The sequence below is a fragment of the Tripterygium wilfordii genome, chromosome 10, assembly GCF_013401445.1.
Source record: "Tripterygium wilfordii isolate XIE 37 chromosome 10, ASM1340144v1, whole genome shotgun sequence".
Lineage (NCBI taxonomy): Eukaryota > Viridiplantae > Streptophyta > Magnoliopsida > Celastrales > Celastraceae > Tripterygium > Tripterygium wilfordii.
In genome coordinates this window covers 7,796,896-7,822,339 of record NC_052241.1, presented here as the reverse complement: position 1 = coordinate 7,822,339, position 25,444 = coordinate 7,796,896, and the positions used below count along the sequence as shown (strand labels likewise).

The 25,444-nt window shown below is 35.1% G+C and overlaps 1 protein-coding gene and 1 pseudogene across 1 annotated transcript; both read right to left on the bottom strand.

Annotated features, from left to right (window-relative positions):
* Positions 1 to 6,436: 6,436 nt before the first annotated feature.
* Positions 6,437 to 10,679, bottom strand: LOC120007335 (serine carboxypeptidase-like 48). Its single transcript, XM_038857532.1, has 9 exons — positions 10,381 to 10,679; positions 10,103 to 10,271; positions 9,259 to 9,378; positions 9,024 to 9,167; positions 8,795 to 8,948; positions 8,486 to 8,574; positions 8,074 to 8,332; positions 6,614 to 6,750; positions 6,437 to 6,526 (listed from the first exon to the last, which is right to left on the bottom strand). The coding sequence occupies exons 1-9, from the start codon at positions 10,677 to 10,679 to the stop codon at positions 6,437 to 6,439; spliced, it is 1,461 nt and encodes a 486-aa protein (XP_038713460.1).
* A 7,008-nt stretch (positions 10,680 to 17,687) lies between these two features.
* On the bottom strand, positions 17,688 to 20,621 carry LOC120007334 (annotated as a pseudogene).
* Positions 20,622 to 25,444: the final 4,823 nt, after the last annotated feature.

Below are 25,444 nucleotides of genomic sequence, written 5' to 3'. Positions count from 1 at the left end.
AGATGCTTCTTCTCTGGTCCTACCAGGTGTGCCAAAAAAGGTTGTTGTCACCAAAAAGTGGCCCAAGGTGGTAATGAGTTGCAGGTGCGCCAAGGCCTATAGTTTTCTACACTAATTTGAATGAAATGCACTGAATGTAAATAAGACTTCTATCTAGACAATTGAATGAACTATCTTGGGACCTCAATAGTTCTAGGTTCTCCAACTCCACTGGAGTGCGTTTTGTTGAGATTGGAATGAAGAAGAATAATAAACACCAAGAACAATTTACACAACGATTGTTGGCATTGAAACTTGACAAGGAATAAATACAAAGGAATTTGGAATGAACAACATGATATTTGCTTGAAATTCACAAGGATTTGGAAAGTAATTAGAATGTTAGAATGCTCGGAAGCTTGAAAGTGTCTTTTGGCTTGAGTTTTCGTTTGTCTGGCTGACTGTTTGCGTCTTTCCTCTGTCTGTCTACCAGTTTTTATATTTTCTCTCCTTTGCACGAAAATCTCCATGAAACCATGACTTACTGTAGTTAACCTTGATTTGCTCCATGTTCTGTCAATTGAAAGTTAATACCACCTTCTCATAATAACTTCTCTCAGTTCTCTCATGTGCTGCCACCTGGACCACCTCCCTCTAACTACCACAACCTAGTCCACTTTACTTGGGCCACTTTCAACACAACTTTGTTTGAGCAGTTATACTCATCAATTGGGCTTCCTTCTTCAATAATATGGGCCTTAAGTGATTGGACTCTAATAGGCCGTATGGCCTGTGTATGCTACACCTTGGCCCATATGGTTAGGCTGCTCTATAAGCTTTGTACATGGTCTAAGCCCATTAGGCCCAACATATATTTGGTGCCAACATAGGTATTATTATCATTTTGTTTTATCTAATTGGACTTGTTTTGTTCTTATTTCTTGTGTTGTTGGTTTGGATTTCTTTCATGGCATATAGAGGTTTTTCATTTTTTGGCCTCAAGTGCCCAATACTTCGCATTCTAAAATTCTGTGATATATTTTCTTGCATGTTAGATACCAACTTCATTGAATCGTTATTTGTTGCCTATTCATTTATCCGCAGTTCTTAAAGCTTGATTATCTTCCTTTCTGCATGTAGTTAGGCATGCACTGTTTTGGATATTGTGAAAGAAAAATACTTGGATTTGTTTAGGACTCTTCGTAAAACCCTACATCATATTTTTAGAACATATTGTTTCTAAACTTGTATGGAAATTGGTTTTGGGTGCATGAAAAATTATTACAAATACTTGCGTCGTGATATGGTTGATTGTGTGTTGGATGGACTGGATTGTGACTGGTGTATTGGTGGATGTGATAGCTTTGTTGTGGTTGGTTGGTTTTTGTGGTGGTTGTGCTTGCGACACACCACCATGAGACGTGATCACTTTCTGGGATTTATCCCATTTTTTGTTATTTGAGCGCCATGATTTTTGATGAGAAATCTGGACTGCCGTGTGCTACCTTGATAGTTATGGATGGATTTGAGCGCCATGCCCTTCGATGAGAAATCCGGACTGCTATGAGCTGTCGATCGATTGTCGATGTTTTATGGTGTTATTCTCACAGATTGGATGTGTGTTGTGCATATTTATTTGCATGCTTATATATATATGCATATTAGGTTGTGATTGTGGCATGATCATGTTCATATTGTTTATGCCTATTCTTGCATAACTTTTGAGTTGATTGTAATTTCTATACACTTGTTCTACCTTCGTTTCTATCATTAGTGATGATTGTTGTGATTGATCCACCCGAGTATCCGTTTCATGGATAACCTGGTTCTTATCAGGTATTATTCCCCTATTGGGCTATTTAGCTCAACCTTTATTATTTGTTTCACTTTTCAAGTGAGTACATAGATGGCGGCCAGCATCCTAAGGGATGAGTGGTTTCTCCACAGATACAGTTGTGGCTATGGGTAGTGCATGATTTGATTTATAAAGAATTACGCTTTATTTATTTGTAACGACTTATTTAATGTCTTAAATATTTTTAGAGGAGTTGGAATTTATTTGGATTTAAATAAATGAACTTTTGAAGGATTTTACATGGTTTAAATAGGTTTGAGGATATTTTGCTAATTCTACAGACCCCTTCGAGATGGGTCGTTACACATTCAATTTTCCTCCTCTCCATCTTCGGATCCCGTTTGAGTATTTTGGAACCCGTTTGGGTATTTATATACATAAATTCTCATGTGCGTACTAAAAACATGGAGGTGGTTGATGTAGACTGTGGGGCCCATATAGGAGCCTAATATATCGGATTACGATGGATTATACAATAGACCGGGTATGTACCTGTAGACCGTCTGAGGTGAGGTGCATCATAGGGGACGCTCTCTGGTGTAGGCTATGCTATCGGGATATCCGATCCTCATCCAGTTTCGGTATGGACCTGGACTGGGAGACACCCTATAGGGATTAGGGTGGGTCCAGGGGTGGATTATGGATTATGGATTACCGGAGACCGATGTTTGTGGTTACGGTGCTGTATAGCCTTATCGGCTGCCATGTTACTTGGTTGGATTATTGATGGTTATATATTTACTGTACTTCATATATGGATCATATTCCTTGATTTCTTATTTTTGGATATTGGTTTTCCCTTTCTATGCCGTACTGAGCTTCTTGGCTCACCCCTCTTCTTATTTCCCTTTTAGGTGAGTTGGATAGAGGTGACGACGGTCAGCGGCGGGACGCATGAGCTGGTGTGTAGTCTCGAGCTATTCTTTAGCTGAGTGTGAGGACTTTGGGTATTGTATTTTGTATATATTACTTATTTACTCAGTCTGAACTCGAGTAGATATGTTTTCTTATTTTCGATGTTGTATAGATATTCCGATGGTTTCGGTGGGTGTATATATGGTATTTTGCAGCGACTGTTTCCACATCATGTTTCAGGAGTTGTATCACTTTATATGTTTTATTAGATTTATATATTGGATTAAGGGTTGGTTCGGGGGATGGGGTCCCCTGCCGGTCATGTTCTTGTGGGTGTAGGTACACTTCGGTATACCTTAGGAGAGAGGGGCGTGACAGGGATGAAGATCGTGTCGAAGACAGAGTGTTGATGAGAAAATGTCACTTGAAGAAAAGATAGCCGAGGAATTTCCTGGAGGAGAAGAATATCCACTTCTCTTGGCATGATTTTGTTATTTATACTCTCATGTTCCAGACACGTGTTTGGACCCTCATCGTTAGATCCTTATCAGGTTATCGTTAGAGACAAACCATACTTTTCCTATGATTTCGCACTGACCCTTCTGACACTACTCTATGATGGGATGCGGGGTGGCTCTAAGTGTCAAAGGCTAGACCTGTTATGCCAGCGGATAGGTTGAGGATATTTTCTTGTGTTAGAATCAAGTCACCCAGATCGCTTCCTGTAACACTCCAAGTATGTACACATATGTATATACAATACGAGAGTCAGAGAATTAAAGAATGAGACCATGACAATCTCAGGTCGAAGAGAAGGTAATGTCATTCTCGGCTTCGACGTTCTTCCAGATCTTCGATTGTCGAAGACACGTGTATTTGACAGCGTTGCTCTGGCCGAACTTGAACTGGGCCTCTATTGTTGCTGGACACGTGTTGTTTTCTATCATTACACTAATTATTCTTTATTTGTTCTCTAACATTTCACAATGGTGTTGCCAAATTTGCGAGGGGTTTTTGGTGGCAGTTTCTTACAGCTTGGTGAGCCCTCTTCTAACATTTGATATCTTTCTTTAGGAATTTTCATCTATTCGCTTCACCGCCATATGGGTTAAGCTTGCTATATACTCGCGGAACACAATTTGATCACCTTGGCATGGTCGCCGCTTCACTTCCTTTATTTGAAGTTTTTTTGGTACTCACATTCGTATGATTTCCCATTTTCCCTTATTATTCTTCGATTCTATCTTTGTTGCAGAATTGTTAAACAATTAATTAGCTAATGATTTTTTTGATATGATTTGGTTTGCATTTCGTTTTTCTTTGCTAAATTTTTTCCCTCATTGTCTGCAGAGTTATCTGCAAGACACTCATGCCACTAGAGGTATCGCAACTTTTAATTATTTGCATCTTTTTTTTTTTAATTTCCTTTTATTGTTGGTATTTTATATTCATGTAGTAACTCATTTACATGAAATTTCTACCTCACGTTTGTCCGGCAAAGGATGATTCTTGCACTCTTACGTATTTACAGAGCATTTGGTTGATAATTGTGTGAGGCAAGCATAAGATGAGGCGATATAAGTGTGAGGTGAGTGTGAAATGAGTATAGGATGAGCATGATCATGTTTGGTATAAAATCAAGGGCGAGCATGAGTATGAGAATATTAATAGGACAATTTTCATATTACATTGTTTTCTTTTTAGGAAATAAAATCATATTTTATAACAAGCCTAAAAAAGTCTTTTACACATCAAAACTCATTCTCCCTTGTGGAGAATAGTCATTCGCATAATTTTGGTGAGCTTGGCTATTCTCTACAAAAGATATTAGAGAATGGAATGAGTTTGGGATTCCACCCTTCAAAACTCAACCAAACAAGAGAATATTTAATCCCACCCTCATTCCCCTCTTAAAACATCAACCAAATGCCCCATTAGAGTTATGCCCAACCTTCCCCTCGTATGTTGTACATTTTAATTTTTTTAATGCATTGCTTACTTATTAAAAAAGTATGTAATCATTTATATTCTCATAATTTTATTTTGATAAGAAATCAGAAGGGTAAGTGATCGGACCTCTATTTTGAGGTCCTAATATCATCTAATTATGAGGTTCTAGTGCTTATAGTAATGCATTTGTGTTTAAATAAAGTAATTTTACCCTTATACATGTTTCCCGTTGGTTTTGCAGGAAATCGGGCTTAAATGACTGAATTGGGCACCTTTGGAGCTGAAAGAAGAAGCTGGGATTCAGCAAGTGTCCGGACACCTGTCCGGACAATGGGTGTCCGGACACCTAAAGTGCTGTCCGGACGCTTTCTTCACAAATTGAGACAGAGGCTTCAAAGTTGATGGACGCATGAAGTGTCCGGACACCTGTCCGGACACCTCCGCGGAACTGCAATTTTTCTGCACAACATTTCAAGGGCTTTTGGGGTAAATCATGTATATAACCAATGGGGAACGTTTGTATAAGGGTAGTTAGGTATTTTCAATGGTAAAAGGAGGAGAAAACCCTAAGATTTCTTCTTCCTTCTCATAATTCATCTCCTCCAACTTCTTGCCTCCATTGTTTTTCTCTCTCTTTCTCTCTCTAGGGTTTTACTTAGTTCTTGTGATCTTGATTGTAAACATTAGTTTTTATCTATAAAATTGATGTTTATTCTCATTATAATGAGTGGCTAAGTTCCCTCTCTAGTTTCTAGTCCCGAACGGTGGGTGCAAGGTTTCGATTACTCAAGGTATGCTCAAAGAATCGTAGCTTCGATTTCTCTCTTTTAATTTCGTGATAGTTGTGTGATTGGATCTATGGGAATGACATATTTGATTGTATTCTTGGATTGTCTAGTCTAGGGATTGCATCTAATGTGTTCGATTGAGAATTGTTAAACCCATTGCATGATTTCCTTAATTAATTAAGTTTTTCATTGCATAGCTATTAATTATGTGTATTGATGATGGGGTTTTGGGTTAATTTAGGAATGTGCATGGGAGAGTTATGGTTAATTGATCTTTGAGTGTAAAACTAGGGTGTTAGCCAAGCCGAGCCCCAAGGGGGAACATTAATCCATAATATTAGGTGCTTATCCCTTTGCGTTCATCGTAGATTAAGAAACCCGATGGCCTACATGTATGAATTGAAGTCTTATATCCCAATTCTCTTTGCATATGCATGATTGATAGTATCACACAATGCATTGTGTATGGTTGTGTGTGTTTGCAATGATACCTTGAGTATGAGAACCGAGTAGCCACCGGGACGGACTAGAGACTAGGTTTTTAATTAATTGTTTTAAATCCAATTTGTGCTTACTTTGATTACAAAATCGCTCATGCTACCGAGTCATTCGGCCCATTTCTTTTACTTGCTTTTATTTGATATTCATTGTGTTTATTAGTGTTAGCTAGTCATTTGCATATCATTCACTTCAAATTTGCATTGCTTCCTCGTGGATCGATACCGGACTCACCGTTTTATTACTTGACGATACCCTACACTTGGGGTAAGTACACACACACTTTGGTGTCGGTCAGTAAGCAACAATGCTTAAGTTGTCAGGATAAAATAAACTCTTGTTAAAAACAAAGAGTACTTGATTCAGCTCCTATTCCTGACACTAATAGTCTTTGGTGGTTTCAAAAGTTTCAATCATGTGACAAACACTCAATATCTTCATATTTAAACTAAAATGCATGGAAGCCAATACACAACAAACCATATCAAGGAAAATACTCCGGTGAAAGCTTTCACCTAAGATCCCCATGCATCCATCTTTGAATCATATGTAAAGCAGTTTTTGGTTGATCCATAGGAACCATATGACCAGCACCATGAACCTAATGTATAGTGAGAGTAACAACACATATTAAATTATATATTAAAAGCATATGTATCTAAATATACATAAAAAAAAATTCACAAACCTCCAGGAACGATAAAGGTCCATGACTTCTCAACGCTCCCATTTCGATACCATCAATAGAAAATGACACAAGACTTTGAGGTTTTAGAAATTCTTCCTTGCCATGCCAAGCCATTTCAATGACCCACTTAAGATTTCCTATTCAAATATAAGATACCAAGTATTAGGGTATGTTTGGTAAGAGTTTTCAAAACATTTTTCTATTTTTGAAAATTGTTTTAGCTTTGAAAATTATTTTGGGTGGGTGTTTTCATAAATTATTTTGTAAAATTGAAAACTGTTTTTGGTTTTTAAAAAATCAAAACTGTTTTTTGATGTTTTATAAAATTCTTTCATGTTTTCTCTTTCCTCTGTCCTCGTTCTCTGCGTCAAATCCTCTACCAAATGAATTTTGTTTTCAGTTTTATTTCTTAAAATTGTTTTCAAAGTCTAATCTTAAAATCAGTTTTTAAAAGCAAAAAACTAAAACCATTTCCAAACACACCTTTAGTGTTTTAAAAATTGGGACATGTTTTGACCCAGTTGGATGCGAAATTTAATTTTTTTTCTTTTTGAGTTACTCATCTAAGTTAATTTGTTAATTAATATTTGAATCCATAATTATTCTATAATCAATTATATACAAACTCTTTGATTATGAGGCAAAATTAAGTGAAGTTTAAATTGATTTTCTATTTGAGTGTTTTATTTAAGTTAATTTGTTAATTAATATTTTGATTTATAATTATTCTAAATTTCAATCATATAAAAACTTTTTGAGTTATAATTATTCTGAAATTCAATCATAGAAAAACCTTTTGATTATCAGGCAACCTTTAAGTGAAATTTAAATCTAATTCCTATTTGATTTGCTTATTTAAGTTAAATTTTTTATTTCAATTCATAAGTAATATGGTAATATGAATTTTTACCATGTATACCGTATTTGATAATTTCAAATTTAGATACTTTTACTTATCAATTTAATTAAATCATGAATTCTTCTATGTACACCTAAATTGCGCACTTAAAATACGTACTACTTTTTAAATGTGTGGATAAGTGAAATGACAAATAGGACTCACTGTTTTGGATCCCACATGTTTCAAATTTAGATGCACATATGAGAATTTTTATTAATTAAATATAGGTTATATTTACTTTAATAGTGTATTTATTATGAAAATATTGTATTGACTAATAATTAATGAATAAAAGTTTTAATTTGAGAAATTTTATAACCAACTGGTTCAACAAAACCCTACCAGGTTGTCCGATTGAGTGGGTTAATCTGATTTAAGGTGGATCATAGGGATTGGACTAAAATTGTGGGTTTTTGAGACACCCGAACCGAGATTCAAGACCCAATTCAACAGATCCTATCGGCTGACCGAACCCGAGTTTTAAGATACTACCAAGAATATAAAAATATAAAATCATAAACACGTGAAAAATTATAAACTAGAACTCGTTGAGGCTTACCAACATAGTTGCATATGACATCAAATTCTCCCACATAGAGAAGGACTTTAATTCCATCTGCAAGTAGAGCAGGAATTCCTGTATCATAATTTTTCATATATTCTCCCTTCATTGCCTCATATACCTTAGAACTTAATGTAACAAATGGTATGTCCGGTACACCTAGAGCATCCTTGACTAGTTGATTATTCAGAAAATTCTCCAAGTGAGAGAAGTCATAGTTCATGCGGCCATTACGTTGCTTTCTATAATCATAATACTGTATCACAAAGAGACATCAATGTTGATATCTTGCAATTTATCCTTACAATATATATATATATATATATATATATATATATATATATATATATATATATATATATATATATATATATGTATAGGTAGACACGAAAGTCTAATGATTACTTACATTTATATTGTTGGTTCTTCTGAGGATTTCGCCAAACATACCATCACAACTATCAAATGCAATGAGGCAATCAGTTTCATTACCCATGTCTGATGAAAAAACCAAAAGAAGAAAAACTCCTACTCAAGTTCAGTATGAGAATTTACTTTTTATAGAAGATAATTAGTTCATCGAATAATGAGTTTTCTGTCAAAAATTATATTGTTTATCGAAAAGAAAATAAACATCCTGATTCATACAATATAATGTGATAAAATGCATATACAAATAAATAAGAAACGTAAATAGAAGTTAGAGGGTAGTATTCACCACAATCTTCAGTAGCTTTCATACATTTTGGAAGCATCGTGTTCTTTATATGCAAATAATCTTCTTCTTCTATTAACTTACAACGTCGAGCGTAATATGGTAATATTTCATATTGGAGTCTAGGATTTGTAAGTCCATTACCAATGGCAATTCCCTGTAAATTAAAGTGATAAGAGTTAATTCAAATCAAGTTTAATATGAATGATTATGGGTTAAGGCAAAAAGATACCTTAAGGTTTATATGAATTTTTGGGTTGGCTTTATTTTCTTGATTGATACGAGATGCCAAAGCTGGAGCATAGTGCCCAGCAAAAGATTGTCCAGTTATGAAAAAATCATTTTGAACAAGTTTTGGATGTTTGTCAAAAAAGTCCTGTCAATATTTAAGGGAAAAAATATAAAAAAATTAAGAAAAAATATAATTCAATATTCGTAAAATAGATAGAATGAGAGAAGAGATGAACCTGCAAGAAGTTATACAAATCATTGGTGACATCAACTAGATTGTGTCTTATATCAGTGTCATCAATTGAATAACTAAAACCTGTTCCGATAGGTTGATCAACATATATAATGTTTGAGACCTGTATTTGAAAGAGAAAATTATAAAAAATTTCTATCAAAGAGACTCCGTTGAGGGTTTCATATTTTTCATTCTATCATTTAAGGAGGTTCGGTTATGATGGCTAGGTTGGGAAACTAATATCAGTTAAATATAAAACCTATAAAAACTTATGAGAAAGTGGTTTTATGAAGAAGAAAAAAATTAGAGAATACACCAATTTTGTAAGTTTTCATGGACATGACATCGCTTGTAAAAAAAATACCCTTATCGACACTCATAATTCTCCTTTTTGGTGTTCAAGTACTGTGTCCCAATCTCAAAGTTCAATAGCAACACATTCTATTGAACTCAAATGAAGAGGTTGACATGTACATTTTTATGGTGAATCTAGGTTGTATATAGGACACCTAAATATATACAAAAAAAAAAAACTACTAAACAAAATCTTTACATAAAAGCTACAAGAACTACTTGTATTACAAATAAGTGGCCTTCTTTTGGAGCTTGGGCAACCATGTATATATATATAATACTAAATAAAGTATTTATAAAAAACTGCTAAAGTTTGTACTAAAAACAAGAGGGCTTATTTTGGGGTTTGGGTATTTAGTAGTATACTTGATTTTATTTTTTTTTGCCAAAATTGAGGGTACAAACCCACCCTAGGCCTTCATTTGATCCGTGGCTAATCTTAGTTCTTACTCTAGTTCATAAATCAATAATATAACATTATAACACAGTACCTTATCCCAACCATAATCATTCCAAACGAGAGATGAGTCTTCTGTAATATGAAACGGACCATTTTCACAAAATAATGCAATATTACTACTGGCTCCAGGTCCTCCACTCAGCCACAACACTACTGGATCAGTCTCATTGTTTCTTGATTCAAAGAAAAAATAAAACATCCTTCAAAAGTCAACAAAGGAATGAAATATTTAGATTGATATTTTATAAAATAAATTGAAGAACCTCAAACATTTATTGTAGATACAACAAACAAGACTTTCTTAATTACCTTGCACCTATAGTATGTGGAAGGCGATAATAATCAGCACAATGACCAAGGTCTTCAATGGAAGGTTTTGAGTTAGGAAGAGAAGGGAACTTGAATCTCTTCTCAACAAGTCTTGAAGCATTATTAATCGAAGAATCATCATTGACGATGCTAACATCGTGATCAGGAAATAAGTTGAGTGAGTTTATAAATCTTTCAGTATTTGGTGTGGGATCAAGTCGGGCATATGTGAACGATGAAATGAAGAAGAGATAAAAAATTAGTAGAGAGAGAAAGACAGTAAGAGAAGTTGGCGACATTGTTGTTTCTCTCTACAAGAAGAAAGATGACAGAAGTTGGGTATTTATAAGGTTATTAATGATGATTGGTGTTATTTATCATGATTTTCTTTATCATTCGAAATTTAATGGAAGGAATTTCAAATATTAACCCTAAATTAGGGAGAGTTTTTTTATTATGAATTTAATCAAAAGGAATTAGGAAGAAAATGACTATGTTAAGGTTATTGTCTTCAACGTTGTCGTTAAAAATGAATACATGGGACTATATGTTGTTTATAGGACACGATAAACCAAAATGTTACAACTCATCAACTCAACTTCATACCTCACACAAAAAACATTGAAATGGGACGAATTGAATATCGATAATTCTCTAGGTTTTATTGACAAAATCGATCTCTACGTTATGGTTTATTGAAATTTTGTATGGTAATTAGTGTCTAAAATCTAAATGACAAATTAATTAGTTATATTGAAAGGTCCGTCTACATTGGTATTGGTGTTTAAACTTACTGTGAAAAATACTATAAGCATGAAACTATGCTTTCTTAAACGTTTATAAAGTGATCATAAGTGCTAAGCTGCTTACAAGCACATGTTTGGTTATTATAAGCATCGTAGGTATCCAAGTTTGTTTCTCAATTTTTTGTTCTTGTTTGTTTTCTTCTAGTTGTCTTTCAGAAGTTAGAATATGTGGAGAATTTAGTCTGTTTTTCTTCTTTTTTTTGTGTATAAAAAGGTTTTAGTTTTAATTATTTATATATACTCTAAATATTAAGAAAGTGGCCAAGACCCAAATGACAAATCAGAGTGATCAAAGAAGTTTTTTGAAGCAGCATAATTGACCCTCTTCGTTCTCAATTTTGATAATCAAGTCCCTTAAAGAAATCGAAACTCTTTCTAAAATCCATATACCCATGTTTCTTCTAGTACTATTATAGTAACGGTTATCTTTACCGAACACGGAATACCATTACCATATCGATCCATTTGGTAAATGAAAAAAATGATACCGTTACCGTTACCGATAGAATCGGTATACCTGTCAAAGATATCAACAAAATCTTTGATATCTTTGACAAATGAACAAAATCTTTGAATTTGTCAAAGATATCTACAAAATATCAATGATATCTTTGACAAATCAACAAAATCTTTGAATTTGTCAAAGATATCAACATCTTTGATTTACTTTATTGACATTATTTTTCTTACTTTTCCTTTCTAACGCCTATATAAAGGCATGTTGTACACAATCAAGATATAGTGAAAAATATAGATCCTTTCACTTCTCTAACATGGTATCGGAGCCACTCCTGTTGAGGCACTCCAGAGTAGTGTACGTACTACCATTGATACAGCACATATTATTACAGCCTTGGTCCAACACTCCTTAGGTGGGATCTTGGTTTTGGGTCCGTCCCAAGTCGGTTGCGGTCTCCTTTGAGATGTTCTTCTCTTTTCTTGAGTTTTGGTGTCCTCCGTGGCGGTGCTCCTTCCGCCGTTAGTCGTGCTCTTCCAGGGGTACTCCTTTGCTCGGACCCCTAGCTAGACCCAATTGCTTCTTCTGCCTTTTCATCAGTTTGAGCATGGTTCCTCGCAGTTCGTTCCTTTGGCCTCCTGCTGCCGTATGGTGGTGTCCATGTTTCTGGCTGCTTTTCCCTGCTGTTTCTACCATCGCTCTTGGTGCTAAGATCTCGGTCCTCTCTTGGAGTCCTTTTACTGCGTTTTTAAGGCTTCTCTAGAGATGGGTCCCTTCTCGGAGTTTTGCTGCTGTTAATCTTACTATTTGCCCTCTTTGGTCCCATTCCGGATTTCTGCGTGCAGTCTTGGTGTTCCTTTGTCTGCTCTCTTGGGTTCCCATGTGGATTTTTTCTTGCTTTTTGGTAGCCTCGATTCTCAGAGCTGGATCCCCATCCTTTAGTGTTTGGGTTTTGGTGCGTGTCGCTGGACTGCTCCTTTTTTGGCTTCTCGGTTTGTTGGTTTCTTTATATTCAATTCTGTCAACGATATCAACAAAATCTTTGATATCTTTGAAATTTATCTTTGACAATATCCACTCTTGACCAACCTGCTGATCTTTTCACCAAGCCACTCCTGCCAGGTCGTTTCAGAGACTTAGTTTCCAAACTCAAGCTTACTTCTACTGCACCAACTTGAGTTTGAGGGGGGATGTCAAAGATATCAACAAAATCTTTGATATCTTTGACAAATGAACAAAATCTTTGAATTTGTCAAAGATATCTACAAAATATCAATGATATCTTTGACAAATCAACAAAATCTTTGAATTTGTCAAAGATATCAACATCTTTGATTTACTTTATTGACATTATTTTTCTTACTTTTCCTTTCTAACGCCTATATAAAGGCATGTTGTACACAATCAAGATATAGTGAAAAATATAGATCCTTTCACTTCTCTAACAATACCAATGATCGATATACCGATCAATCGGTAACAGTCACCGATAATTGATAAATTTATCAATTTTTAAAACATGTTATTATGGTATTACCTGTCTCATGAAGAAGAAAAAAAATATGAAAAAAGAAAAGAAAAATGTGCCTCTTGTCTTGTAGTAGGCTAACAGCTAATACACAGTACAGTTCCACACAAATTGTCAATTGTCACTGGATACAAATAGAAATTGACAAAAAAAAAATGGTGGCCTAAGCAACAGGTTCATTGATACCCTTAACCATCGACTGAGAATTTTCTTCTAGACATGCATTCATTTGGCTTTCTCACCCTTATATGATATCTAAATCCAGCAAAAAGAATAACAATGCTTGGCACCAAGAATCTACAAATAAAATAGCACAAAGTTAAAATAAAAAGCGGGTTACATCTGACGATACCATTACCATAAAAATTTCATTTGCCTTGTCAAAAGAGCATTACAACATGGTTAATCAAAAGCATTTATTTACCTACTTGCCTTCTTTGGAACATATAACCTGCTACTAATCAAACACCAATGACGGAACAGAGGTCACTACCCAGAATAGTCACTGTAATATCCTGACCCGATTATACACTGTTTATGGTATTTTGACACGTTGATCGAGGTGGAGTGAACCTCGGTAATCGTGAATCCGGATTTAGGGAGAATAAAAATTAAATCAAGATAAAACTATGAAAATATTTTTAACAAATGGGGGATTTAAAAAGAAAATTATTGGCTCAAGAATTACTCGAATCTGATTTAAATTGGATTTATTATAAATTTTTGAAGTTAATTTGAACATTTTAGTTAGGGGTGTTTTTGAAAGATGGGTGTTTTTGAAAGTAAAATATTGTATAAAAGAAAAATTAAAGAAAAAAAAATAAAACAAAATTGCAAAAAAACCCTCTTCTCTCACGATTTTCTCTCTCCCCTCTTTCTCTCTCTAAAACGGGTTAACCTAAAATTTCATGATTCCGGCGACGGTGACGGTCAAGGCTGGTATCAAAAGAAGTGTACGGACGAGACGAGTGTAACCCAACTTGAATCACGTCGATCGGAGCTCCGGTGTGGGAGAAATCTGAGATTGAAGTTCCGGCCACCGTGAATTTTCTTTGGTCGATCCGGACGATTCCGGCGATGGTTTGGATTGATTCAGGTACCTATGAGTTCATTTCATCGAGCTCTTCAATTTGATATAAGATTTGGCAGGTTTGGGTGGCCGGATCGCCGGCGGTGACGTTGAATGAGTTTCGGCCGAGTTGACTCGGTTGACTGATGTGTTGATCGGTTCAACCCAGTTTAACCCGGTTTGACCCATTTGACCCGGGTTAACCCGATTTTGACCCATTTCACCTGGTTTGACCCGGTTTAACCCATTTGACCCAGTTTTGACCCATTTGACCCGGTTTTGATCCATTTCATCCGGTTTTGACCCATTTGATCCGGTTTGCCAGTTGACCGTTGACCATAGTTGACCGAACGTATTTTGACTGTATTTTCGTATAATGTGTTTTTCGATGTAAACGGTGATCCCGGTTGAGATTTGAAGTAGGTTGACTTTCAGAGTTAGGGGTTTATTGGGGACGCGTGCGTGGTATTCGGTTTCTGATTTTCAGGTAGGGGTTTTCTATGTATCTTGCGTGTGATTCTAGAGTTCCGGTTTCACGGACTCTTATTATATTATGGTTCTGTCGGTTTCCGGGGGTGGAAATACGACCTATTTGTATGATTTATACGTATTTTATGTTGATTATCATTGTTGGTACGTCTTTGGGAGTGGGGTGATTGGAGGTGGTTGAGGTACACTGTGGGGCCCATATAGGAGCCCAATATATTGGATTATGATGGATTATACAATAAACTGGGTACGTACCTGTAGACCGTCTGTGGTGAGGTGCATCACAGGGGACGCTCTCTGGTGTAGGCTATGCTATCGGGATATCCTATCCTCATCCAGTTTCGGTGTGGACCTGGACTGGGAGACACCCTACGGGGATTAGGGTGGGTCCAGGGGTGGATTATGGATTACCGAAGACTGGTGTTTGTGGTTACGGTGCTGTATAGCCTTATCGGCTACCATATTACTTGGTTGAATTGTCAATGATTGTATATTTATTGTGCTGCATATTATGCATCATATTCCTGGATTTCTTATTTTTTTTGATATCGGTGTTCCCTTTCTATGCCCCACTGAGCTTCTTGGCTCACCCCTCTTCTTGTTTCCCTTTCAGGTGAGTCGGATTTAGGTGATGCTGGTCAGCGGCGGGACGCATGAGCTGGTGTGTAGCCTCAAGTTGTTTCTTTAGCAAGTTTTGAGGATTTTGGGTTTTGTATTTGTATATATGTTACTTATTTACTCAGTCTATTCTCAGGTAGATAATTCTTCTTATTTCCGCTGTTGTATAGATACTTCGATGTTTTCGATAGGTGTATATATGTGGTATTCTGGAGAGACTATGCCCATGTTATATTTCAGGAGTTGTTACTATTTTATATGTTTTATATATTGATTTAGGTATATTGAATTAAGGGTTGGTTCGGGAGATGGGGTCCCCTGCCGGTCACGTTCTTATGGGTTTAGGTACACTTCGGTATACCTTAGGAGAAAGGGGCGTGACAGTCACTCAGAAACCAAAATCGTCGCTCAGAATCGTCACCCAAAATCATCACCAAAAATCATCACCCAGAATCGTTCCTACTCAAATGGAGAATAGAGGTTCGCGACTGGCAAAGAGCCAAAAACAAGCAGACAACGAAGTTGCAGACTTGTAAAGCATATTTCTCAATGGTATTTAAAAATAAAAACTAATATTGCATTAATTAATGAATAAAAATTTTAATTTGAGAAATTTTATAACCAGCCAATTCAATGAAACCAAGCTGGGTTGTCCGATTGAGTGGGTTAATCCGGTTTAAGGTGGATCATAGGGATTGGACCAGAATATAAAAAATAAAATAAAATCATAAACACGTGAAAAATAATGAAATTGACCATGCGGAGGCTTACCAACATAGTGGCATACGAGATCAAATTCTCCCACATAGATGAAGACTTTGATTCCATCTGCAAGTAAAGCAGGAATTCCCGTATCATAGTTTTTCATATATTCTCCCTTCATTGCCTCATAGACCTTAGAGCTTAATGTAACTGATGTAGATTTAATTACAAGTGCACAAATCGCACAAATAATATAGAGATGAGTAAATTATCGTTTCTACTAGGGATGTGTTGACAATAGAAATCAATGTCAAACAAGTAACAATTATGTAAATTGGGTAAAAGAATGAGTGGTTGGTTTTTGTTTTTAAACTAAACTAAAGCAAGGAACAAAAGAGAAATTAAGGGTCTGTTTGGTATCACTTTTGTTTCTCGTTTTTTGTTTTAGTTTTCAAAAAATAGAAATCTAGCCACTCATAGAGTCAAGATACATCATCAAGCAATGAAAATCAACCATAAAAACTAAGAGAAAAAAGGAGAGAGAGAACCTTTTTGTGAACCCTCTTCTTCTCCAAGCTCCAATGGTGGCCTCCAAGGTAGAGAATGAAACTCAGCTCTAAGAATACCCCCAAAATCCTATTTTATGCCCTTTTATACTTCCCCAAACTCTTATGTCGTTTCCCAAACAAGTTGGGATCGTTTTGATTCAAAAACACGTGAATTCGGAACTTTTTGCTAAACTACGCGTGCTGTGAATAGTAACTCCGATCGTTCCGATCGATCGGAAATACAATATGAAATTTTTAAACTTTACATGGCCCGATCGATCGGGATCCAATTCCGATCGATCGGGATCCAATTCCGATCGATCGGGATTTGCCTCTGGTATTATTTTCTCATTTTTTCAATCTTTGATCCGATTTGACTCCTTCTCGTCCGATATGCTCCTAGGCACCTGCAATGTGCAAATATAAAATTCTTAGGTAATATCGATCATCAATTTACTCAAACAACCATGAAATAAAATGTAAAGGGTGTGTAATTATATGTATATAATTAGTACAACAGTAACAAATGGTATGTCTAGAACACCTACAGCATCCTTTACTTCTTGATTATGCAGAAAATTCTCCAAGCGAGAGAAGTTATAGTTCATGCAGCCATTACGTTGCTTTCTATAATCATAATACTGTATCACAAAGAGACATCAATGTTGATATCTTGCAATTTATCTTTACAAAAAAAAAGTATGTATAGGTAGACACGAAAGTCTAATGATTACTTACATTTATATTGTTGGTTCTTCTGAGGATTTCGCCAAACATACCATCACAACTATCAAATGCAATGAGGCAATCAGTTTCATTACCCATGTCTGATGAAAAAACCAAAAGAAGAAAAACTTCTACTCAAGTTCAGTATGAGAATTTACTTTTTATAGAAGATGATTAGTTCATCGAATAATGAGTTTTCTGTCAAAAATTATATTGTTTATCGAAAAGAAAATAAACATCCTGATTCATACAATATAATATGATCAAATTAACTCGTATACAAATAAAAAAACATAAATAGGAGTAAGATATTGTATTCACCGGAATCTTCAGCAGCTTTTACATTTTGGAAGCATTGTGTTCTTTATATGCAAATAATCTTTTTTTTCTGGTAAGTCACAACGCCGAGCGTAAGTTGGTACCCGTATTGGACTCTAGGATTTGTAAGTCCATTACCAATGGCAACTCCCTGTAAAGTGATACAAGTTAAATCAAATCAAGTTTAATAGTGAAGATTATGGGTTGAGGCAAAAAGATACCTTAAGGTTTATATGAATTTTTGGGTTGGCTTTATTTTCTTGATGGATACGAGATGCCAAAGCTGGAGCATAGTGTTTAGCAAAAGATTGTCCAGTCATGAAAAAATCATTTTGAACAAGTTTTGGATGTTCGTCAAAAAAGGCCTATCAATATTTAAGCAAAAAATATAAAAAAGATAATTCAATATTCGTAAATAGATAGAATGAGAGAAGAGATGAACCTGCAAAAGTTATACAAATCATTGGTGACATCAACTAGATTGTGTCTTATATCAGTATCATCAATTGAAAACCAAAACCTATTCTAATAGGTTGATCAACATATTTAATGTTTGAGACCTGTATTTGAAAGAGACTCCTTTGAGGGGTTTAATATTTTTCATTTTATCGTTTAAGGAGGTTCGGTAATGATGGCTAGGTCGGGAAACTAATATCTATTAAATATAAAACCTATAAAAACTTATGAGAAAGTGGTTTTATGAAGGAAAAAAGTTTAGAGAATACACCAATTTTGTAAGTTTTCATGGGGGTTAAGTGCAAATATGTCACTCAAAGATAAGTCAGTTTGCAATTAGGTCATGCAAAGATAAAAATTTCAAATTGGGTCACTCAATGTTCTAAATTTAAGCAATTAGCTCATTCCGATCAATTTCTTGTCAGAAATTGCTAACATGTCAAAAAAATTTTGAAATCTAAAATAAAATTAAAATAGAAATGCCATGTGGAATGTAAAAATAATATAAATTTTAAAATGAAAGTAAAAATGATAAGTGGCATTATGAAAAGTAAAAAAAAAAAGAAAAGAAAAGAAAAATGAAACAAGATCCCGAATGAAAAATGAAAAAAAAGAAAAGAAAAGGAAAATTTGATCCTCTCTCTTTCTCTCTCATCCTCCCCTCCTTCCCCTCTCCGACCAAATTCACCAAAAATACTAGAAATTCAAGACCACCAGAAACAAAGTCCAAAATGCCTTACCATTGGGTTTAGTCCAAAGCAATCTTGAACTCGCCATTATTGGAATGAATCATGGGTTTTGTTGAATCTACTTGGTCCAGATCTGAAATATGGCGATGGGGACGCTGGCTATGGTGAGGCGGGTCCGCATTTGGAGAGATTGTGGTGCTCTGAAAGGCATGGCTATGGTGGACCTCGGGAGAAAGTAAAGGGATATGGTGGCTAAGGAGTGGGTGGTGGTGGCGGCGGCGGGGCTGGGGGAAAGACGAGAGGGACAAAGAGAGAAGAATTTTTTTTTTCTTTTTTATTTTTAAAGTTAATATTTTTTTAATTCCACGTCATTTTTGGTCCACATAGGCAATAAATTGATACATCAGCCCCCCGCCAATTGACCCTCATGACCTAATTGCTTACAATTGGATGACCTAATTACAAACGAGAGTATCTTTCAATGACCTAGATGCATTAAACCCGTTTTCATGGACATGACATCGCTTGTAAAAAAAATACCCTTATCGACACTCATAATTCTCCTTTTTGGTGTCCAAGTACTGTGTTCCAATCTCAAAGTTCAATAGCAACACATTCTATTGAACTCGATCAAATGAAGAGGTTGACATCTACATTTCTATGGTGAATCTAGGTTGTATATAGGACACCTAAATATATACAAAAAAAAAACTACTAAACAAGATCTTTACATAAAAGCTACAAGAACTACATGTATTAAAAATAAGTGGCCTTATTTTGGAGTTTGGGCAACCATGTCTCTAAGACTGCATGTGTGTGTATATATATATATATATAGGAATTCTCACATAAGGGTCTAATGTAAGGGTGTAAAATAAGGGTCTACGTTTACACCATTGATTTGAAATATGTGGGACCCAAAGCCGTGGACTCCACTTCTCATCTCATTCATCTACATCATTAAAAAGTCACTCTTATTTTATACCCTTACATTAGACCCTTATGTGAGAAATCCTCTATATATATATATATATATATAATAAATTAGAGTATTTACAAAAAAAACTGCTAAAGTTCGTACTAAAAACAAGAGGGCTTATTTTGGGGTTTGGATATTTAGTAGTATACTTGATTTTTTTTTTTTTTTTTGCTAAAATTGAGGGTACAAACCCACCCTAGGCCTTCATTGGATCCGTGGCTAATCATAGTGTTCTTACTCTAGTTCATAAATCAATAATATAACATTATAACACAATACCTTATCCCAACCATAATCATTCCAGATGAGAGATGAGTCTTTTGTAATATGAAATGGACCATTTTCATAAAATAATGTAATATTACTACTGGCTCCAAGTCCTCCACTCAGCGACAACACTACTGGATCAGTCTCATTGTTTCTTGATTCAAAGAAAAAATAAAACATCCTTCAAAAATCAACAAAGTAATGAAATATTTAGATTGATATTTTATAAAATAAATTGAAGAACCTCAAACATTTATTGTAGATACAATAAACGAGACTTTCTTAATTACCTTGCACCTATAGCATGTGGAAGGCGATAATAACTAGCACAATGACCAAGGTCTTCAATAGAAGGTTTTGAGTTAGGACGAGTATAGAACTTGAATCTCTTCTCTACAAGTCTTGAAGCATTATTAATCGAAGAATCATCATTGACGATGCTAACATCGTGATCAGGAAATAAGTTGAGTGAGTTTATAAAGTTTTCGGCATTTGGTGTGGGATCAAGTCGGGCATAAGTGAATGATGAAATGAAGAAGAGATAAAAAATTAGTAGAGAGAGAAAGACAGTAACAAAAGTTGGCGACATTGTTGTTGTTTCTCTCTACAAGAAGAAAGATAACAGAAGTTGGGTATTTATAAGGTTATTAATGAGGATTGGTGTTGTTTATCATGATTTTCTTTATCATTCGAAATTTAATGGAAGGAATTTCAAATATTAACCCTAAATTAGGGAGAGTTTTTTTATTATGAATTTTAGCAAAAGGAATTAGGAAGAAAATGACTTTGTTAAGGTTATTGTCTTCAATGTTGTTGTTAAAAATGAATACATAGGACTATATGTTGTTTATAGGACACGGTAAACCAAAATGATACAACTCATCAACTCAACTGCATACCTCACACAAAAAACATTGAAATGGGACGAATTGAATATCGACAATTCTCTAGGTTTTATTGACAAAATCAATCTCTACGTTATGGTTTATTGAAATTTTGTATGGTAATTAGTGTCTAAAATCTAAATGACAAATTAATTAGTTATATTGAAAGGTCCGTCTACATTGGTATTGGTGTTTAAACTTACTGTGAAAAATACTCTAAGCATGAAACTATGCTTTCTTAAACGTTTATAAGGTGATCATAAGTGCTAAGATGCTTACAAGCACATGTTTGGTTATTATAAAAAGCATCGTAGGTATCCTAGTTTGTTTCTCAATTTTTTGTTCTTGTTTGTTTTCTTCTAGTTGTCTTTCAGAACCATCCACATCGAAATTAATAAACCACAAGTGATTTCCAAGATTGAAATTTTGCACTATTGCTGCACTCAAGGGTGAAGCAGTGTTTTGTAATACCGCAAAAAGATTAAGAGTTCTAAATCATTTCGACAATCAGAAACAGGGAACATGAAAGAAATTCCAGAGTGCACGTTAACCCAAATGTGAGGATCAAATGATAAGGCAAGTTTCCGCATAATTTGTGTTTCAGGCTCACTAAAAGGAGCAGTTCCAGGATTCTCTTCATATGGCTCATAATCCTATAATTGGACAAGAACAAAAAATGAGATAAAAGCATCCTCATCTTTTATTACTTTCTTATCTTTCTGTTTTTTGGAGAGAGTGACAAATATTGTAGTATGGTGCACAAAACTTAGACTCATATCGAATGCCCAAATATTGTAGTATGTTAGCTTTGAAGAAGTCAAAAATTAGTACAGAGATAAAAGCATCTTCATCTTAGAAGGTCCTCTTATGCATAAGTTTAAGTAGAAGTTTTCTTAGTTGGTCCCATGATAATAAGATGCTTATGAGAATAGAACCAAATCCACAATGATGGTGCAAACACGCAACATTGATGTTGCAGCTACCTTAATGAATACTATAAAAGAGCTGCTCCACATTTAGAAATGAAAGTCACCTTAATGATCAGATTGTCGAGAGTCATGTTTAAGGAAGATGGATCCATGTTCGGGAGAAACTGTTCTTCGCTTAAGATTGACAGCATCCTCAAGGCAAGCTCAGATGTAATGAGCTCCCTTCCATGCTGCCCAAAACTCTGGAAGACAAGGAATCATCTGTCAAAAAAACCAGCTAAGAAACTGAGATTATCTATCCACTAAACGTAAATACGTAGATACACTACCATTTTTTCCCTGGGGCCTATTTTCTTATATAAGAAAAATCGTACGCAGAAAACTTACAAGGAGGATCCGAAACTTTGATCTGTCATCAGATTCCCTCCCACTCTGGCAATATGTAACTACTGTAATCTCTGCATTATAACCTTTATTTCCACTTTTAAAGGTGTTTACCTATTGAAATCAAGAACACTAAGAAGTTTAGTACTAATAAGAGTAATAGCCAAGCTGAATAAGATTGTCTAGACAGCATACAGATAGTTTATCTGGATGACGATGGACCAAAGTTGTTATCTGCTCCATCAAATCACTGCTGCAAAATCACAATGAACAAAACAAATGAGAAAAAAGATTCTTGTGACTTTATAAACTATAAAGGATTTCTTCCTGTCTTTTCCCACAATACACTAGCTTATAGAAAAGTCCAGCAATAAAACATATTGACTTTCTCAATTCTAATTATAGAAGAAATACAACAACACGGACAAAATCCGTTTCAGGTTACTTCCTGAACAGTTTTAATTATCGAGGAGATCATCTGAATTAAATTTATGCAATCAAATACATATATGTCATACATATATGCAAATTAATACAAATAGTTGGTTGGTTCTACCGCCTTCATTTATATATATATGGATTCTTCTATAAGCTTTAGAGTACAGGAAGTAACCTGAAACGGATTTTGTCCGTGTTGTTGTATTTCTTCTATAATTAGAATTGAGAAATTGGCTTTGTACTCGCAATATTTTTAATTACGATACTCGCGAAGAAGGAACCGTATGGGCCCAGTAGAAGCTTTTATCTGTTTCAAACCGGACTTGCTTAGTATGTTAAGAGAGAGGTGTTTTGTGTTGTGTGAAGTCCTCTTCTACACTACATGTCTTCTCCTTATATAGATGGAGAGAGCATGACAAAATGATTTGTTTTGCTTTTATTTTAACCTACTATTGCTATAGCTATCACTACTTTTGACTTTTTCTTGCTGCTTTGCCCAAATACTGTAGACTTGACGACTTTCTGTAGCTTTCACCAGCTTTTCATCATTCGGTCGTCTTTTTGGTCTTCTCAGTATATTATGACAGCAACTGTTTTAGATACCCGATGGGATTTTTGGACTTTTGAGCAAAGTCTCCAACTAACAACGGATTTGATAATTTCTTTATCACCTACCATTTGCGTTGGAATAGCCAAATCATTAACCAAGATTTGCATAGGTACCCAGTGGGATTTGTGGACTTTTGAGCAAAGTCTCCAGCTATCAACGGGTTTGATAATTTCTTTACCACCTACCGTTTGCGGTGGAATAGCCAAACCATTTATTGGGTTTGAACAGTTTTAATTATCGAGGAGATCATCTGAATTGAAACTCTTTAAAGAGTTTCTATCTGTTTTAGATGTAGACGATCTTGCCGATGATTGGGCGGTATGGGTTCTTAACTCAGAAAGGGTTTTTTGAAGTAAATCAGCTAATTCATTTTCTGAGGTGGTGGAAACCAATTTTGAGCTAATAAATGATTTCATTCCAAGGAAATTTTGGTGGTCCTTTTCTGGAGTGTTGTTTTGGGAAGGCTGTGCCGAAAGCCATATAAGGACATTTTCGGGATAAGCTTTGTAAGCATTAAATTTGTCCCGCCATTTGCACTGAAAAGTGCGAATAAGGAATTTTTGAGTAGTGGGATCAATGTGATAATCATACTCCCATTTTGCTATCCATGATATTGCAAATGTGGAAAAGAAATATAACAGGGGTGGTACAGTCTTGTCTTTTGGTTGGAATTTTGATCTGAAGACATCATAGCCTTCTTGGACAATTTTTGGTAAAATCTAAGGAACTGTTCCATAATACCACCACCACTCATTGAACCACTATGGGAAAACATATTGTTGATAATTTTTGAAGTAGAAAAACCACGAGTGTTTTTGAATTTTATTTTGGAAAAGAAACGCATTTATCCAAGCCTCTTGGTAATCCCAGTAGTTAAAACCGATGGGATCGAAATTTTATGAAATTTTTTTGGGTTTATTTAAATCTTGTCCCATGATGAGGGAGTAATTATTTGCACCGTGCAATGTGTGATGATTGTCTGATCCGCAGAATGATATTTTTTGATGGAAACGGAATCAGAGTCGACCAAGATAAATTCATAGAATTTTTGAGTTTTTGGTAAATCCTGTGGCATATAATGCCAATTTGTAGGAAAGATTTTTTGAACTACTTGCTGTGGGTTTTCACTGTGGTATTCTCTTTCCATGAGAATAACTTTTTGAAAAACTAGTTTTGTAAAATAATGAGAAATTTTTGCAGATCCATAAGACCTGTTTTTGGCCAACGTAATCTCAGCAGTAGTTGTTAGGTCTACTGGAGATTGTTTTAGCAGTGGATGTGATTCTTGAATTTTTAAACTAGTTGATGCAACTATGGGTTGCTTTTGTTCCACAACTCCTAAAGTTGTTTCTGGTGTCTTCTGTAAAGAAGAAATCCAAGCCAGGAATTCGGGGTTGTTTAAAAATTGTTTTGGAATTTCTGGGACAGAATTTAAAGAGTTTGAGGAAGAAGAAACTACCTGTTTACCTTTGGAGGCAGTTTGTTGGTCTTCTTCTTCAGCAATGTCTGCCCATGACTTTTTTGGAATAATTGAGTTATCCAGAGCATAGGATGCTTTGGATTCTATTTGGATGGTCTGAGACCTCGTAGTTGGTGTAGACACCCTTCCACGGCCTCGGCCTCTGTCAGTGCGGCCACTCATTGTATCTGTAAAAGAACTTGGAGTGTTGAGGCTATAACGATGTATAGCCTGCTGCTTTAATAAATTGATATTAGAAATAACAGGTTGGTTAATAAATGGAAAATGTATTAGATATCCAAGAATCATTGAGTGATGCCGTCATAATCAACTTCAAAGGGTTTAATAAGATCAAGAAATGGTGTTCCTAAAATAATGTTTTTTGTAATATTTTTTATACCAAGAAACTCAGTGGTAAAACCAATACCAGAGTTTTGAATGGTGACATTAGATAATTTATATTTTATTTTTAAATTATCACCATTGGTAGACTTCATGCCTTCAATTGTGGTTTCCCAATATTTTCGAGGAACTAAATTTGATCGTAGGCAGTTTAATTCTGCATCGGAATCAACTAAAGCAATTGTATCAAAACAGTAAGAATTTTTTATTTTGATTGTAATTTTGATAAACCATTTCGGACTAATAATGATATGAGATAAAGAACCAAGAAATGGTTTGTCTTCATGATAGGAACTATCTACAATG